The following is a 19,956-nucleotide window of genomic DNA, read 5'->3' as shown; positions in this document are numbered from 1 at the left end:
TGTCAGGAAGTTAAGAAAGACCTTTTAGTTAATAAGATCAAAACAGAAATAAGCTAAAAACAGGAACTGCTTGTCCTTATTTTTTATTTTTTTTGTAAGATTCATATATTAGGTTTAGATACAGTCGACAATATCTAGAGTATATGCATGTGCATCATTGCACTTTGGCATCACAGTGATCCATATGGATCCATAGGATATTAATAAGTTACTCTTAGATACCTGAAAAGGCAGTGTGATACTTTGCACATTACTGTATCACCAAACTGACTTCCAGCTGCATAAATGGAGGCATTCAGGTAAGACAGTTGTATAACAGAAATAGATAGAGATAGAGAAATTAATACAAATCAAATTACAAAAGACAAACAGTCAATAAATATTATTTAGTTTATTTGTTGAAACTAATAGTTTCAACAAATAAACTGTGAGTCTATTTCATCACTTTATTTATTATGACTAGAGTCATTGTTTTACCATCTCCTGTATAGAAAGCTGCCAAATGAATTCTTTTTTGTATGGACTGAAATCCAGCATGAGTAGGAAGTATAGAGGGCAGCATAGGTGTCTTTTTATTTTTTACTTTTTTTTTCTTTTTTACAAAAACATCATGCCTTCTTTTGTATTTGGAGGTTTTTGTAAAGAAAAACCAAGAGAGCAAATCAAGATAAGTTAGAACTAATGAGTCTCATATGTTTTCCTCTGCTGTTTGAAACATTTTAAGAGATAAGACAGATACGATAATGTTTTATTTAGGAGACAAATGTTCCAGCCAGAAGGTCTCACAAACTCAAATCTCAATCTCCTCAAAGATGTTGCCCTTCAATGGCTGGAGGTGCTGGACCTGTCTGATAGATGTTCCTCTTTAGTATCAGCATGTCTTTGTTATTGTCCTTTGTAGTGTCATGGCATCCTGCCAAGTTTCACTTTCAGGGTTCAGATATACAGTATTTAGTTATTTGTTTGCTACCTCACAGTGCAAGTTTAAATGACATTAATTTGGATCAGATCTAAATGATAAAAATTAGGTTACATGCAAATAATCTGTTGTCCAATGACACACACAGCTGTGATGTTAGTCGCCACACCTTCATCCCTAGTAAGTATGTTAGCCACAACTTAACCACAAACTTGAGTCATAAATATGACATGCGAACGCCGCACCCATTTCACCCATAAAAGAGATAAACTTTCCTAGAGCCACAGCAGAACTGCAGTGAGTTTGCAGCTGGAGACATGATGCTCAGGTGGATCATTCTGATTGTTGGCCTGAGACTGGTAAGTACAATACAGTAACACAACATTTACACTATATCTCCTGTGAAAAAACGCTCTAATGCCAAGTTTTCTATTCACCGATTGTGCTTTCACAGCTGACAGCTGCCAGTCTAACAGGTGAAACAGGTGAGTCACATAATATGAAGGTTTTGTTAAGGTAATAGTTTTTATTCACAGTGAAACTGTGAAACTTTGAGTTCTCTTTTCTCTGAGTCTGAAACAGTGTTTTACTTCATGGAAATGTAATTGATTCTTCACCTGCAGAAATCGATGTTGATGAAGGCCGCGACTGGGAAATCTTTGAAATCAATGAAGGTTTGCTCATTCTTTACTTCAGTTTCATTTTATTTTTTAAAGCTTCTGTGTCTCTAAAATGTTTTCATCTACTGTTCTTTGCAGCTGCAGGACTGGACCTACTGGAGGGAGATATTGTAGAGGACCAGGTAAGTTTCTATAACTGTTGTGCCTGACCAGTGACTCTTTAGAGTCTGCATATTAAGGCTTATTTGTGTAATGAACAATGTGCTGTATATGACCGAACTGTGAGACCGGGTGTGAGATGTGTCATTTTGAGATAAGACAAAAATCAATCGTTGGTTCCTGTTGTCCTCTCTTCTTCTCCATCTACTTAAGGCTCCAACATGCTAGTGCAGTGCAATGACACCTGGATTCAATCAAATTAGTGCTTTTAGTAAGAGTCGCTGCATTTATAGGACAAAGCCTCAACCTTATGTCAGTGGCATAAATTTAATTGCATCTGCTTGATGCGTTTTTACTTTAACAAAATAGTCACGCTGTAGGTTTAAAATAAAAACTAAGCTTACAGTCACTCTGTTTTACATATTTTACATGATTTCGATCAGACTGATCGAATCATCTGATCAGCACAAAATATGTATTTGGCAAAAAAAAAAGAAAAAGAAAATAACAAATAGCAGGAGAACAAATGTCACTGTTAAAATTGGCTTTAAAATGAATGCCAAATGGTGACTGTACAGACATGTATCTTGATTTTTTTCTATTAAAGTAATCTAATCTATCTCAAGGTTGTAGGTTGAGGTGAGGACCCAAGTGCAGGACTATAGGATGAGGCAGGCAGGGAATTCAAACAAAAGGTATTTAATAATTAACCAAAGGTACAACAGGAAAACCAAAATACAAAAATCAAACAGGGAATCATGGACATGGCATGGAAACGTGGCATGGGAAAAACAAGGAACAAGGAACAAGGCAAAGAACATGGCGAGGAGACATTAATGACGCGACAAGGAACGAAGGGAAACGCAGGGCTATTTAAACACAAGAGGGCTCATGGCTGACAAGACGTAGGTGAGACACGAGAGGGTAATCACAGCAGGAGAAACCAATTAACAATCAAGGGACACACAAGGAACACAGACAGGAAATCCAGAGCTTAACAAAATAAATCAGGAAACACAACATGACACAAACAGACAGGGAACTAAGATGCTTGGCAAAATAAAACTGGAAACAGGAGACATACATAAACCTTGACAATCTATAGAATTATTTTAATTAAAATTTTTTTAATTGGTTGTAATTCTGTATCATAATATATCTAATTCCCATCAGACACTCGACAGAAACACCATCATAGGAGACAAGTATCGCTGGCCAACAACCATTCCCTACTACCTAGAGGACAGCCTGGGTAAGACTTTAACTTATGTTTACAGCTCTAATCCTGGATGTGTGTCAAATGAGGATGCATTTTCATTTACATTCTTGTTTTTTTTTTGTTTTGTTTTTTATGTGATACCTTTTAACATGTAGAAATGAATGCAAAAGGAGTGATCCTGAAAGCGTTTGACCAGTTCAGAGTGAAGACCTGCATTGACTTCACACCATGGAAGGGAGAGAAGAACTACATCTCTGTGGATAAAGGCAGAGGGTGAGTTGAGCTTCACTGTCGTGTTCACTTCCTTTTTCCAGCGCCTTACTCAAAACATCACAACCCTCTAAAGGTTTATTACAAGCTCTCTGGTTGTACAAGATACACGTAGCCATAATAATAATGCTCAATTCAAGAAATGTTCATAGATATTCTGACATAAAGAAAAGATCAATGTCAATGAACTGAGTCAACTTGTGACCTCATTCAGATTTAAGCCACAAACATGCTACTGATTTTTTTTTTACGCTATTTTTCAGTAAATTGTTTTGTTTTTCCTGACTGCCTTTTCACTGCTTCAAGCACATATATCGTTTACCATTCAATATAAATGTGATGTGAATCGTCAACTGATGAGCTAACTTCATAGGAACCATTAGTTCCCAGATAGCTGATATTTTTGTGCGTCTTGCTTTTCTTTTCCACAGATGCCTCTCCTCCGTAGGTAACCAACGTGAGGGGAAGCAGCAGCTGTCCATTGGTACAAGATGTGATAGACTGGGAATCGTAGAGCATGAGTTCCTCCATGCTCTGGGATTCTGGCATGAGCAGTCCAGAGCTGACCATGACGACTATGTCAACATCATATGGAATCGTATTAAACCTGGTAATACTGACAAGGCAGCATTGTTTTTGTCCATGTCTTGATACACCTTTTACTATGGGCAGTGACTATCAGCATAATCACATTTTTGTAAGAACAAGAAAGTGATTAATTCTTTCACATATTCTGCATGTGTCTTTCTCAGGTCAAGAGGACAACTTCATCAAATATAATGACACAGTGTCCAGTGCCCTGGGAGTTCCCTACGACTATGGTTCTGTGATGCACTACGGTAAGACAGACTTCAGCAACAGCTCCGAGCCCACCATCGTCACCAAAGACCCCAACTTCATGGACATAATTGGTCAGGAAATAGGGTTCAGCGCCAGTGACCTAACCAAGCTAAACCTCCTCTACAACTGCAGTGAGTAATCACATGTTTTCAATGATGAATGACACAGGTTGCCTTCATTGTGCAAATGTAATGGAATATGATGATCATATGAAATATTGTGAGGTGCAAAAGTCTTAAGCAACACGCTCATGCCTAGCATATTCAAACTATTGTATGTAGTGTATCTGTATGAAGTTGGCATGAGTCGTGTTACTATCCCAGGTTAGAGATTTGTCTTGCAAACACATTACAGGTACCAAAACAAGAGACAAATGTAAAATTTCATTCTGCCATGATTCTGTCTGTTCCCAGTTTTGAGTTTCCTGTTTTATTTTGTAAATTTTCTTGGTTTCCTGTTTAGTGTTAGTGCCTGTGTTTTGCTTAGCTTGCTTATTGGTTTCTCTTCGTGCGCTCCACCCTCATTAGTTTCACCTGCATTTCCTCAAAGTTTCCTAAAGTAATCTATCTATCTATCTATCTATCTATCTATCTATCTATCTATCTATCTATCTATCTATCTATCTATCTATCTATCTATCTATCTATCTATCTATCTATCTATCTATCATCCCCCTGCCCATGTGTGTATAGCCCTGCCTTTCCCTTGGTTCCCTGTTGCGTTATTTTCATCCCCATGTTCAATTCTTACCACGTGTTAGTCATTCCCATTGAAGGCCAATCACATGATCAAAAAAAGGTTCATTACTGAAAGCTTCAATGACACAGCATTCTCTATTAGGACATCTAGTGGACAATAAATGTAGTACATTCGAGACGTCTTCTATTGCTTCATGTTTTTGTGGACTTGATTTGCCACACACATTCTGTTTGACTGCACGACATGACTGTGGTTTGTATTATAAATAAACCGTATACATATAATTAAATGAAAAATAAATAGCAGCCATTATTGGGAATCAACCCCTTGCTCCATTAACGAGAAACTTTTAATTCAATTCATTTTATTTATAAAGCGCATTTCATGCACAGGGCAGACTCAATGTGCTTTACAAGAGGTATACATAGTTACAATACAAACAGTTACATAAAAATCAGTTTGGAATCAATTGAAAGGTATAGGTGCAAGTAAGCAATCATATGCATGCCATTTTCACCACATTTTACGATGTACCACAAGCTCTGCACGTTACCGCCTTCTCTTTGAATGTTTATGATCTACAGCGGCGCTACACTCTATTACCCTTTGCAAATGCATTCACTTACATCAACTATTTTCATTTGCTCTTAGCGGTTTAGTTCTGTCAGGGAATATCTGTACTGAATTCAGTCTGTCAAATCAAAACTCTCTCGACCCCGTCAGTATTTGCTTCAAAGGCTCATCACAGCTCTTCTGAAGACACGAGACAACTAAACCAACGATAGGGTTTGGATACTGAATGAAGCAGTAAAGTGATTCACACCTCATAAAACATGTGATTTGTCCATACTAAATAAGAGATCGGTGGTCCTCTGACACCAGAGACTCCGGAAATTGTATCAAAGCAGTTCAAGTGCTTCAAAGTCTGTCCAGTGATTCAACTGATTTGTGCAAATCACCTGGTGGTTCGAAGAACTTGAACTGCTTCGAACGTCACTGGTTATATGACCAAACCACCCTTCAACACACTGCTTCCATACAATTGCTTAATGAGCTACCAGGCAGGTGTAGGAACCTCAGGTGTTTCATATGAATCAACTGAAGGACTCGAACTGCTTCAAATGTCACTGGTCACGTGACTGAAGGACCGGCACACTGCTTCAGTAAAGCTTCATGAGATGCCATGTCAGGTGTCAGGATCATCACTAATTTAAGCTTCCACTGGTGGATAATAATATGAAATGCAATGTGTCTTTTATCAGTTCATACTTTTGTGGGGCTTGATATTCCATGCACAATCCTGTTTAAGTGCACTAAACGACTATGTGGTTTAAAGCTGAATATAAATAAAACCTTTACTACAGCTGTGTCATTTACAAACTACCTACCTGCCAACCTTAAAACCTACCTACCTGATGCATTCTGTGCACAAATGTTTTCTTATATTCCAAATGCAATTCTTACAACCATTAAATTAAAAGCAAATTAAATAATAAAAAATTCAAGTTACAAACAATATTAGCTTCCTCCTAATCTGTGGGATGCACTGGAACAAGCCTGATCCTCAGAGACCCCTCCCCTCAACCAATAGGACCTGAAGGCCCCCACTAACAATATCCTCTGTCACACACCACAGGACACCCTCAGAAGGCCCATGTCTGTTCCGTGGTGAGGCACAGGGGAGACCTACACACTATTAATTCAGTTCAATTCTATTTATATAGCGCCAATAACAATACAAATTGTCTCAAGACGCTTCACAAAAACCAGCCTGCAACCTCCAGAACAAGCCTGAGGGTGACGGTGGCAAGGAAAAACTCCCTTTAAACCGGAAGAAACCTTGAGCAGAACCCAGCTCATATGGAGGGACCCATCTGCCGGAGGCCAGCCGGGCAGAAACAGAAAGAATAGAGAGGAAAGAAAGAGATAATGAGATAAACAAACCTCTGTCATAGATACATATATCAAGCTGAAGGAAACACATAGGATCTCGTAATATAGCACATAGCTGATGATCTTATGTGACAGTTTGTGAGTATAACAGGAATCATGGGCAGGTTGGTGAACTGTTCATCTAGGTAGGAGTGGACAACTGGAGGAGGCCATGAAGACTGGGTCAGATATAGTTTATGGAGCTCCACAGGTCTGATACACAGCACTCCAGACCATGAAGACTGGGCTGGTTGATGAGGCCATGGCACCAGATGTAGCTTACGACTCCACAGGTCAGATATTCAGCACTCCAGACCAGAGACCCTCACAGGAAGATGAAGGGGAAGGGAGAGAGTGAGACACAGTGGTTAGTAATAGAAAATAAAATTATAAGATATTAGAGGACAGGAGCCAGAGAAGAAAGAGGAGAGAAAATGTCCTTAGTGCATCGTCCCCCTGCAGCCTAGGCCTATAGCAGCATAACTAAGGGATGGTTAAGCCAGCCCTAACTATAAGCTTTGTCAAAAAGGTAAGTCTTAAGCCTTAAACATAGAGACAGTGTTTGCCTCCTGAACCCAAACTGGGAGCTGGTTCCACAGGTGAGGAGCCTGATAGCTGAAGGCTCTGCCTCCCATTCTACTTGTAGAAATTCAAGTAACCACAAGTAGACCTGCACTCAGACATCGTAGTCATTTGTTGGGACAACATGGTTCTATAAGGTCTTTCAGATATGATGGAGCTAGGCCTTTCAAGGCCTTGTATGTAAGGAGGAGGATTTTAAAGGGAGCCAATGAAGAGAAGCTAATACGGGAGTAATATGATCTCTCTTGCTAATTCCTGTCAGTGCTCTTTCTGCAGTATTTTGAATCAATTGGAGGCTTTGTAAAGAGCAATTTGGACAACCAGACAGTAACGAGTTACAATAATCCAGCCTGGAAGACACAAATGCATGAACTAGTTTTTCCGCATCACTCTGAGAAAGGATTTTCCTCATTTTGATGATATTGCGAAGGTGAAAGAAAGCAGTCCTGGTCACCTGCTTTATGTGAGAGTTAAATGACATATCCTTGTCAAATATAACATCAAGGTTTTTCACAGTAGTACTGGAGGCCATAGTAATGCCATCCAACGAAACCTGGTGATTAGGCAATGAATCTCTGACATGTTTATAGCCAAATACAATGACTTCTGTTTTGTCTGAGTTTAAAAGTAGAAAATGACAGGTCATCCAAGCCTTTATGTCTTTAAGGCATGCTTGGAGTTTAACAAGCTGCTTAGTTTCATCTGGTTTCATGGATAAATATAGCTGGGTATCATCTGCATAGCAATGGAAGTTTATGCCGTGCTTTCTAATAATATTGCCTAAGGGAAGCATGTATAATGTGAATAATATTGGTCCTAGTACAGAACCCTAAGGAACTCCATAGCTTACTTTGGTATATATATAAGAATTGTTGTTTACATGGAAAAACTCGAATCTGTCCGACAGATATGATTCAAACCAGTCTAATGCAGTTCCTGTAATCTTGATCACACTTTCAAGTCTCTGTAGTAGAATACTGTGATCAATAGTGCCAAATGCAGCACTGAGATCTAGCAGGACAAGTATAGAGACAAGTCCATCGTCTGAAGCCATGAGGAGATCATTGGTAACTTTAACCGGAGCCGTTTCTGTACTATGATGAGCTCTAAAACCTCACTGAAACTCTTCAAACAAACCATTCTTGTTTAAATGGTCAACCAACTGATTGGCAACAGCAGTTTTAAAAGACTGGGGGACATATCCTGTTAATAAAGATAAGTTTATCTGATTTAATATGGAGGTATTAATTAATGGAAAATCCTCCTTGAGCAACTTAGTCAGGATGGGGTGTAGAAGACAAGTTGATGGTTTAGATGCTGTAATAACTGAAGTGAGCTCAGGAAGATCAATTAGAAAGAAAGAATCCAAATATTGACCAGGTCCTACAGAGGTTTCTAATGCCACTGTACTTACATCTTTGACAGCTGGAAGGGTGCTATGAATTTAATCTGTAATGCCAACAACTTTATCAGTAAAGAAGCTCATGAAGTCATTACTGTTGAGGGCTGAAGGAATAGATGGCTCAACAGAACTGTGACTCTTTGTCAGCCTGGCTACAGTGCTGAAAAGAAATCTGGGGTTGTTCTTGTTTTCTTCTATAATGAAGAATAATATGATGTTCTAATCTTATGGAGAGTTTTTTTTTTTTGTAAGTTGTTAAACTATCTTCCCAGGCTATGTGAGCTTCTTCAGAATTAGTGGAATGCCAAATTCTGCCTGCTTTGAACCATGCAAATGTGAATTATACCACGGAGCTACCCTCCTCCAATTTAACACCTTATTTTTCAGAGGAGCAAATGGATTTAAAGTTGTGCTAAGTGATGCTGTCTTGCTGTCAACAAAATAATTCATTTGTGTTGGAGTTAAATTGTGGTTGCTGACATCCACATCACTGACATAAGGCACTGAGGTAAATAGTGAAGGAATTAATTCCTTCTATCTAGTAATAGCATCATCAGATAAGTGTCTACTATAACGAAATCTCTTTCCAATTTCTGTGTAATCTTATAGTAAATTCAAATGTTACAAGGAAATGATTGGACAATAGAGGGTTATGAGAATATATAGTTAGACTTTCAGTTTCTATGCCATAAGTTAGTACGAGATCTAAGGTGTGATTGAAACAGTGAGCTGAACCATTTACATTCTGAGAAAAGTAAAAAATTAAAACTGAGCTAAAACTAAAAATTCTGAGTAAGGAGCAGGTGGGCAATACACCACTACAAAGAGAATTGGTTTGTGTTTTCCAGTCTGGATGAGGAAGACTAAGAGTAAGGCTTTCAAACGAATTAAAGCTTTGCTTAGGTCTAGGATTAATACATAAATCTGAGTGGAAGATTGCTGCCACTCATCCTCCTCCTCTGCCTGTGCCTCGAGGAATGTGATAGTTACTATGACTGGGTGGCGTGGACTTGATTTAGATGAGAGACCTGACATTTAAAATTTAATTTTCTTATTGCTCTGTTGTACTAATGAATTTGTGTTGATTTGGATAAGGTTCCTATGAATAACTCCTCTATTATTATTTTTCCGTTTAAAAAATCTGGGAGTAGACAGCACACCTTATGGAGTTTGGGGAGTAATGGGTGTGAGACAGTACTAGAGAAACGGCAGAGAGGCGTGTAAGACTGCAACTCTGCCGCCTGGGCTGAACTCTGGGTTGTCATGGTTTTAGGGGGTTAATAAAATCAGCCAAATTCCCAGAGATAAGACAAGCAACTGCCAAGGTGGGATGAACTCCATCTCGTCTAATCAGACCAGGCTTTCCCCAGAAAGAGTCCAATTATCAACGTAGGCCACGTCGTTGGCTGGACAACACCCAGATAACCAGCGGTGGAATGACGACATGCAATTACACATATCGTCACTTGTCAGATTGAGCATGGGACCGGAGAAAACTACGAAGTCCGACATAGTTTTAGCAAACTTACATACTGATTCAACATTAAGTTTAGTGACTTCCAATTGGCATAACCATTGGTCATTACTGCCGACGTGAATAACAATTGTACCGTACTTAGCCTTAGCCAGCAGTTTCAGATAAGATTTGGTGTCGCCCACTCTGGCCCTTGGAATGCATCTAACTATGGTCGCTGGTTTCTGCAAAATAGAATCGCCAATTACCAGAGTTGGTTTCTCAACTTGTGTGTCGCCAAGTGGGTAAAATCTTAGAAATGTGAAGCGGTTGGTGGTGTTCCATGGCCCGGGTAAGACTATGCTTTCTTTGTACCGTCACCCAGCCGCCCTGGTTTCCTGGCTGCTCGGGGACTGCAGGGGGACGGCTAGCAGGAGCTATACTAACGGGAGCTGCGCTAGGTCGGCCCGCACCGGCTACAGGGCGCTGGCTAGCTATTGGGTTTTGCATGGTGCGGAGCTGTACTTCCAATTCAGAGAGCCTCGCCTCCAAAGCTACCAATAAACTACATTTGTTACAGGTACCATTACCACTAAAGGAGGCAGAGGAGTAGCTAAACATGTGGCAAGACAAGCAGGAGAGAGAGAAGGAGAAGCAGAGGGAGAGAAAGTGGCCATATTTAACCGCTAAATACAACAAAGCTGATTAAACGATTGATTAAAAAGAAACGTGAGATTAACAAGTTGCTACAGAGGACAGGTGGTTGGGTAAACTCAAAACACGAGTTTCACCACTGATACAGAAAACATTTACGTGATTTTAACGGAGCTAAAACAGTGCAAGTACACACAGCAACGTTGCAGAATCAGTTAGTGACGCAATACACTTACTCACGTGACGAACGTAGTAGGCTTGTTACCCATTTTCACCAAATACATTTGTCTCCCAATCGCTCTTAGAAAAATAATATATATTTATGTACAGCATTTATGTCAACAACCAACCTTAATCAAACAGTGACTGTTTCCTCTCCACAGCAAAGTCTTCTACCTTTGTGGACAGCTGTGACTTTGAGGAGGAGAACATCTGTGGGATGATTCGGGGTCCTGGCAATGCCAAGTGGGAACGGCGTTCGTCAGTGTGTGGAGGGCCTTGGACTGACTTCACCAACATGGGACAATGCAAAGGTGACCATCTAAAGCCTCTTTCACATCAATCGAAAAAACCCAGGTCGAATGACCTGGCAATTGACCGGGGATTTTATCAGTTCGGCTTTGATGTGAACAGGAATGTGAACCCACGTTTTTCGCTCTGATGTTGATGTATCTGCCTATCATTCTGATTTTGGCACTGCCAGACTGTATCACTGTAGAAGTTCCAGCTCAAAAACAGAGTTTTGGTCTACTCCCATAAAGACCGATCTCTGAAGCAGAGATTTTTGTTCATTTTTCACTCAAACAAATCAAATGTGTTGTTACATGATCGTTAATAGAAGCACATAGGTGAATTAGCCCTACGTCAAGTTTGGGAAATTACACAGATCGGTGCATGTAGGGCACTTTTTTAAAAAAGTTCCCAGAGATGAAAAAATGATACAGTTTTTTTGGGGTGCAGCTCAAAAAGCAGTAACTTAGATTTAAAGAGTAAGGGGGGCTGTCCGGTCTTTGGGACATGTGTGCTAATACCGGACCTTGTAGCTACAGAACCTGTCTTGGTGCTGTGTACCGGCAAAGGAAAAAACCAAGATCATACTTTAAAAAAAATACAGACTGGTTTTATTGACAGAATTTCATATTTCAAGATAAACCTCAAATTAGTTTACTGATGAGGTATTGATTGTTACATCACTGCGTCAGACAAATGCCAAAAAACTTTGTTGCTTGATGTGTCTCACAAAACAACTGTGAGATGTCTGGTTGTCCCTTCAAATCCTGATGAAAATGTGTTCCTCCTTCACTGCTATTATGAATGCACCACAAGGCTAAAGTGTGGTTCATACTCCTGAAGCTGGTCTACGTGGAGCCGATGACATAGGGGGCTATGTGGATGAAAGCATTTATACCTGTGCACTGGTCTGTTGACAGACTTGGTTCTTATCCGAGTACACTGTAAACAAAAAAAATATAACATAATTTTACTGTTTATTACCATTTACTTTACAAAAAGAGACTGATTTTACACGTCAAATGTGTGAAATCACTGTAACTGTTAAAACACGTGTGAAAACTCCATCAGAAATACATATATTTATTGTTAAAATATCTTCACAAATGTGTCATAATTTTACAAATATTTGTCTGTTATTTAATGGAATAAACTGAAAAATTCATCTTCCCTAAGAACAACTCTAAAAAAAAGTTTTAAAAAATCATTTAAATTACCAAGAAATGAATAGTAAAATAACTATTTAACACTGTAGGCTATTGTGTGTGTGTGTATGTATGTATATATATATGTGTGTATATATATATACACACACACACAATCCAATGTAAATCACAACATCTTGAATTATTTCACAGCATGTCTGAACAAAACACGTGTCAGGAGACATTTTACAACTGCAACATCTCCCTGCACAAACACACAAAAGATAAAAAGAAAAATAACGTGAACGCGACATGTCATTGGCTGTGAAAAGCGCGGTTCCCGTTTGGGTTGGTCGACAGAAGCGGTTGGAGAAGAAGAAGAAGAATAAGAAGACATGCCATTGGCTGTTGGGACAATGAACATCCGTTTTTGACGTTACGCTTAACAAGGTCAACAACCACCACGCGGCGGTTCCTGTTTGGTCACAGAAACTTGGGTCAAACAGCAGCTAATGTTGAGGCTGGAGGAAGGACGAAGGCAGAAGGCAAGTATGAAACTGAAGCTGAGTAGTATTAGCTTTATTTACCACCATGCCTATGACTTTACTCAGTCGGCAAAAGCAATCCGCTAGCATGTCGTCAATTGAAATGTTAGCTATCCATGATGACAAAAGCATGGCCGACGGCGTCTTAATGTGGCGTTCTCTCGGTGTTAGTCATAGATATATATATATATATCTATGAGTGTTAGTAGTCAGCCAGACCACACACTTTATTTACACTAACGTTAGCTTAGCGCTTAACAGGGAGTCGTTTGCTTTTGTGAACTAACTGACACAGGCAGAGAGAAAGAGGAACAACATTTGTTTAGAGCTGCAACAATGAACAATAATCAGTTATTAACCTTCTTCTACATTTCACTATTTTTTGGCCATAACCTTTACTGTGTGACTTGAAATGACATGATTTTTGGCTAGGATAGGAAGATGAATTTTATGTAACGTGTCAAAATGTCAGTCTTCTTTTTACGCAGACTGCTCCTACTCCTCCACTTGCAGGTGTCGCTAGTGAGCCATCTTAAGTGGATTTTCTTCCAAAGAGAGAACAAATGTTTTATAAATGATACTGAGATTTGGTAATGGTTTATTTCAACCAGTTACTCTTTTTTAAATCAAATATTTTGATGTTCCTCTTGCCTCGCACAAATATAGGAGGAGCGACCTACTCTGCCTTTTTCAAGGTTTTTCAAATTTTAATTTTGGAGCGACACTAGTCATTGGTCAACATTAAATTTAAAAACAATACTGAAAAATATGTAAAGGATAAGCTAATGATCATCTTTTAGTTTATTGAGATCTGCTAACAAAGTTTAGGTCGACTTTTTTTTTTTATTTTAGCAAATTTCACGATTCATAATTTTTTTTTCTTTCTCTCTGCAGATAAGTGTTGAGAGTTGATTTCATGGCATAAACTGGTGGTTAAGAACTCCACTCCTTTCCATGCTGAACTGTACAGTGAAGCAGTGTGCTCCACAGTAGGAGAAATCTTAGTCAAAGAACCCAATGTTGAGCAGCTACCAAGGTGCAGTGGAAAGGCACTCAGTACAAAAAGGGACGCTTTCTGTGTTTAAACCAAGGTGAGGCACTTGAATTCGGACAGATTAAGCTCATGCTTGTGATGCAGGACCAGTATGTATACTTTATTGCTACACCTCATGACGTGTCCTATATGCCAGCATTTGCATTGTATGAAGTGAAACAAGCAAGGCAGAGCATGAAATGTTGAAAGCCTGAGCGGAAACTAGATTATCACCCTTTGCCTGTGTACAAGCTTTGTGGGACAAGAGTTATTTCACTTAAGTATAGCACTGTTGACTCAGAGTCATCTGGAGTTTGAAAGATTAAAATCTGACAGTAAAAACTGTATTTCCATCCCTTCTAGTCCTCCTAGTCATGGATGCAGAGAGTCCGCCTCTGTCTTTCATCAAATCAATGCCTAAACTTAGAGACCCTGAGCCTTTGCTGGAGCAGCTGCAATGTTTAGGAGTTGAGGACCTGGAGGACCTGAGTCCTCTGCTACCTGCAGGAGAGTGACCTCCTTTCTGTCCTGAGACCAATTGAAGCCAGGAAACTTCTGTCACTGCTCAAAAAGGCAAGTATCTATTTCAATTTGAAAAAGGTGATGACTATACACTACACCTTGTTCATCATTGCTTTCATAGTGGGTGTTAGCGGTGGTGTACTGCATTATATCGAGAAAGAAACAGTTTAAAATATATCAATTGGCTAAAGAGGATATAATTATGTAAGGTACTAATATACCCAGATTGAGTCACTATGTGATCTATGTTTAAACATTACTACTATCTGTCCTTTAATAAGGCCAACAAGATGTCTTGGACAGTCCTCCAAGCAGCCAGAGCAACCAACAGTTGAGCAGAGTCACTACAAGTCTAGAAACACAGTTTGACCAGATGCCCCTCTCTGGTGAGTACATGCATCTGTTGCACACAATTACCCTTTTGGATGAGATGGACTGAAAAATAATAGAATTTACCTGTAACTTACTGTAATATAGTACAGTCAGCAGCAGTGAATTGACAGTGTGCTGTTGGGTCCATCTTCTCTAGATTCTGATTTGGTAGCAAATGACACACAACTAATGATGGGATGGGATGGGATGAGATAATGGGATGAACACAGGATATTTTATTACAATGTACAGAAAAAAATGACTATTGTATCCAGCAGTAGCAATAGTTCCCCCAACAAGAATGTGTTGTTCATTTAGTTCCCATGTATAGTCAGTCTGGTGTGTATTTTCTTTGCTCCCCTTTGTAGTGTGTTATGTTGAGATCTTGCAAGTTTGTCTGTCCCAAAGCAACGGTGTCATCTATAGTGGGACTCTTGTGACTGCTGTGGTGTTGGAAAAGGTTGGATCTTCTTGCATCTTTATCCTGGTCCTGCCTCTTAAACTGTTATTAGCTGTTATTATTTAATAACACTGCTATTAGCTGTTATTAAATAATAACAGCTAATGTTTTCTGTGTTCTCTTCAGGTGGTTACAGTTCAGAAACTGCAACTTCACCACGGTCAACAAGTAGTTCAAGTATGGATACCACACCTCGTCAACTGTCTGGATAGAGTATGGATTCATTTCCAGTGAGGTTTGACGAAGTTTGTAATCAATCAGTGCGTTTACAAGCACGTGAAAAAAAAAAACAATTATTGCCTTAATCGGACTATAACAGGAGAACTTAAGTGCATGTAAACACGTTACTCCGATTAAAATCGGAGTTCTCCTTATCCAATTGAGACACGCAGATAATGCGATTGAATTGGACTTTTCAATCGGATAATGCGTGTGCGCATGCTCCACGACCGCTGCGCTGGCGTGTGACCCCGGAACAAAAACGTCCAAGAAACCTGGTCGCAGAAGAAGAAGAAGAAGAAGAAGAGAAACGGAGCCATCCGAGGGATAGCGCGGATCTTACCTGCACCAGAAGTAGCGTGAACATTACGTACAAGATCAAAAAAATTTACTGATATCCGTTCTGGTTGTTGTCTGAGATGCGGGTCCGCCGCATAAACGACTCTAGTTTATTATATCATGTCTTAGGTCAACCCGGAAATCGGGCCGTATTAACGTGGTATTAACCTGCTGAAAAGATACGTATTGCCACCTAGGTTGGAAGAGGAGAACAGTTGATTTTCTTGTGCTACATGTAAACTGGGACAAGGACTGTAGTGAGAAAGTCGAATTTTGAGCATAGCTCGATTAAGCTCCACATGTAAACGCACCGATTGTTGTGGATGTATGGTGACTTGACCAGGTTATGGATGCCTTGTATGTAAATTGGTAACTCAACTATTTTTTTTCTTTTTTACTTTTTTCTTTCATTACCAGTTCAGTTGAATTGTATTGTTTTTTGTTTCAGAACCAGTCATTTTAATTTAAATGATTTTTGAATATTGCTGTAATAATGGTTACCTGTTACAGTTGAATAAAAACACGAAGAATGGGAAATTGCAGCTGTTCTTGTTCAGCTTAGTCTCATTGAAACAACAATTCTTTTCCCACCGACCAAAAACCAGTTTAAACCATTTAAAATAAAAATAATTGTGGTGTTATTAGGTGAGTATTTTTTTTAAGTTGAAAGTCCTTTAAATATTCAGGAAATCAATGTAAAAGAAATAATAAAAAACAAAAAAATACAATAAACAGTAAATTGTTGCAATTGTTCACCCAATATGTAGTTACCTTTTTCTGACATGTTTTGAAAGACCAAATTATTGTTGTATACTGGTATATTACATCTAACATAATCATATACAGCCTTTTTAAATAAAATAATGGCATTAAAACCAACTAATAAGAGCACATTTCTGTAACTTTAAGCATTATTATTCATATTACAATGTTAATTTGTCTTCTTTATTGGTAATTTCATTGTTTTAAAATGTAAAATGTTTGTAATTAAGCATTAAAACCAACGTAAAACAATTGAATATCCATTTGATGTTATCTAAAATTAACAGTAAATTCTTGCAATCTAACCAAATATCTAGTTTTGCAACAGTTTTTTGACGTGTTCTGACGTATTTTGTGTCATATAGTGATATATAAGATTAAATATAAATTATTGTGCGATCTCTTCCCATAAAATAATGTCATTAAAGCCAACTAATAACAGCACATTTCTGTAAATTTAAGAATTATTATTTGTAATACATTTATTTACCATAGTTATAGGTAATTTAATTGTTTTAAAATGTGAAAATGTCTCTAAATGTTAAAACAATCTGACAATAAGGCAAAATCTTGTTAAAATTACAAGTATAAACTGTATTTTAATTATGGAAACTATATTTTTACGAGAAATTAATTTTCTGTTATTTCACAGTATTTTTTGGCAATCCAGCTGCCAGAAATTTACCGTTTTTTTTTTAAGGATTTTTTTTTTTTTTTTTTTTTTTTACAGTGTAGGTATAAAAAAATACAAGTATACAAGTATTGTGGCCATCAGACTGGCTTCCAAGCTGGAAGGACGGACGTTTCTCTTGGTTGAGCTTTTGTCTATGTTTCTCCAGGGAAAGGCAACTTCATGCATTTCAGAACAGCATGTGTTAAACCCAAACAGCAAGCTACAATGGAGAGTCGATGGCTTTACCCCAAACCTGGTCCCCAGTGTCTGCAGTTCTTCCTCTATAACACTGCAGCACCAGATGATGTGCTCAACATCTGGGTTCGAGAGTATGACGAGGCCGACCCCAATGGTAAACTGAGGATCTTCAAGAGCATTTCAGGTAACAAATGAAATATTACATTTTGTACATATTGATTGTACATACTTTAGTTTAAAGCCATTTAGAAGTTCCTGATAGTTTAATTAAAGTAAAAAATAATTAAAAACAAAAAATTGGCATAAAACTTATAAGACGGTTATATATTAGTAGTTAACATCTATTCTTTCCACTCTCTTCAAAGGAGGTGCCAGGGGTTCTTGGGAGCTGCATAATGTCAACCTGAATGTGACAAAGAAGGCCCGTGTGGTTTTCCATGGGGTGAGAGGAACGGGTCCATCAAAGGGAGGTTTCTCTGTGGATGACATTAACCTGTCATCCACAAAGTGCCCTCAGCACGTCTGGCACATCAGCAACATCACCGGCCTGATGGCCACAATGCCAGCAGGACAAGCTCTGTACAGTCCCCGATTTCGGTCTCCAGCAGGTTACTTCTTCCAGGTAAATGCCACTTTTTCAGTATTTATATGTATTGTATTGTATTTAATATGTTAAATAATAAATCCGCAGTAGTATATTGAAGTACACCATCAAGGAACTCTGAGGTTTTTCATACTGTACATTGTATGAAAAGTTCAACACTGCATGTTCTAGACAAAAATTCTCAACACCTAATAACCAATGTATGGTCATAATCCAGGACTAGTTTTGACATGTGTTAGTTGTGAATATTTTTAATATCATCTGTAAATCATCTGGGGTTATAATGATGCTTTGTGTTCCTAAGCTAGTTGGCAGCACATGTTGACGCCTAGAACTCCTATCAAATACCCTTATGTGTTTGATTGTGGAAAGCCTAAAAAAGACATCACAATTTGACCTCATGAATTTCACAAAGTGTTGTGGAAGAATCTATATTTGACAATGATTTGACAGTTTAGTGAATTATCTAAAGCAACTTCAGTACTCCAGCTTACCCACTGCTCTGTGTTTCTAGGTAAGTCTGAACCCAAATGGAGTAAGCCGTCAACCAGGTTACATGGCCATCTACTTCCACCTAACCTCAGGGCCCAATGACAACAAACTCAAGTGGCCATGTCCATGGCAGCAGGCAACCATGGTCCTGATGGATCAGCAGTCTGACATCAGACAGCAAATGAACATGCACCGAATGGTCACCACTGACCCTAACATGACCGACTTCTGGGATGATCCCAGGAAGGTGGGCTATAAAATACAGGACTCTGATGGCAGCTATTACTACCTAGGTCCAGGCTATGGAATGGTCACCTTCATCAGCCACAGCATACTGAAGAGCAGAAAATTCATCAAAGGAGACGACGCCTTCATCCTCTTAAGTCTAGAAGGTATGGAGTGTTTCAAACACTTGATGGTTACTGGAGAGCAGCACATTACACCTACAAATATTTATATTGACGACTCAAAATGTTACGACCATACCTAACACCAAGATGTCGACTATAAAAACTGACTGTTCATGCATCTAATTTAACCCAAAAACTGGCAAGTGCCGTTGCTTTAAGGCAGTCATTCCTTTTGTCTTTGATCATAATGTTTTGGCACAAGTATCATTCTGTCTAATGAATATCCTTATGGTTGTCGGTTTTTCCTCAGACATATCTCACCTGTTGGCGTCTCAGCCTCTGCCCCTCTCTTCAGTCCATGATGTTTCTGGTCAGATGAAGGCAGCAGACCAATCAGCTGCTCGTGGACCTGCTAATAACTCCATAGCATTCATAGATGTGGCAGCATCTCTGGCAGCGGCCATGTTGGTGACTTCCATGTTGATTGTGGGAAACGCCTGGTTGATGAGGTCTAGAAAGCAGGAGTATGACAAGGTGGCGATAATGTAGGACAAGCCTGGATTCATGGATGTGAGTGTGACTGAAAAGAGCCCACACAAATCTACATCACTGCTACTTAGTTCAGGTTGTTTTGTTATTTGTTAAAATGTGAGAATGGACACTAATTGGTCTCTTTTTCATCACAGGAGCAATCAACCAAAGATGATCAACCTCTTCTCTCTACTCTATAATGGCCAATCAAAGGAAAAGTGAAGCTGTCTTTCTCATCTAGTGCTTTGCTTATCTATAAAACTGCTGTAATAATTTTGATTCTCAGCAAGTATAATCTCACTTTAAGCATAAGAAATAAAATCTCTCTCAGCATTCACCTATATATCATTTTTTCTTCATTTCTCATGATATCCATGGGTACTTAATCATGTACAAATCATAAGCAGTAGGGATATATAGGCAGACTGTAAGGTTCATGACACTGCTGAGTG

General features: G+C 38.8%; 1 protein-coding gene across 1 annotated transcript; it reads left to right on the top strand.

Moving 5' to 3' along the window:
- Nucleotides 1-285: 285 nt before the first annotated feature.
- Nucleotides 286-19,847, top strand: LOC125009187 (meprin A subunit beta-like). Its single transcript, XM_047586911.1, has 13 exons — nt 286-299; nt 1,502-1,593; nt 1,678-1,721; nt 2,872-2,950; nt 3,073-3,190; nt 3,619-3,797; nt 3,940-4,158; nt 11,133-11,282; nt 17,496-17,711; nt 17,893-18,149; nt 18,646-19,015; nt 19,284-19,543; nt 19,660-19,847. The coding sequence occupies exons 1-12, from the start codon at nt 286-288 to the stop codon at nt 19,520-19,522; spliced, it is 1,977 nt and encodes a 658-aa protein (XP_047442867.1). The 3' UTR covers nt 19,523-19,543; nt 19,660-19,847.
- The last annotated feature ends 109 nt before the right edge of the window (nt 19,848-19,956 follow it).

This window comes from Mugil cephalus, chromosome 6 (genome assembly GCF_022458985.1).
Source record: "Mugil cephalus isolate CIBA_MC_2020 chromosome 6, CIBA_Mcephalus_1.1, whole genome shotgun sequence".
Lineage (NCBI taxonomy): Eukaryota > Metazoa > Chordata > Actinopteri > Mugiliformes > Mugilidae > Mugil > Mugil cephalus.
This window is presented reverse-complemented; position numbering and strand designations above follow the sequence as displayed.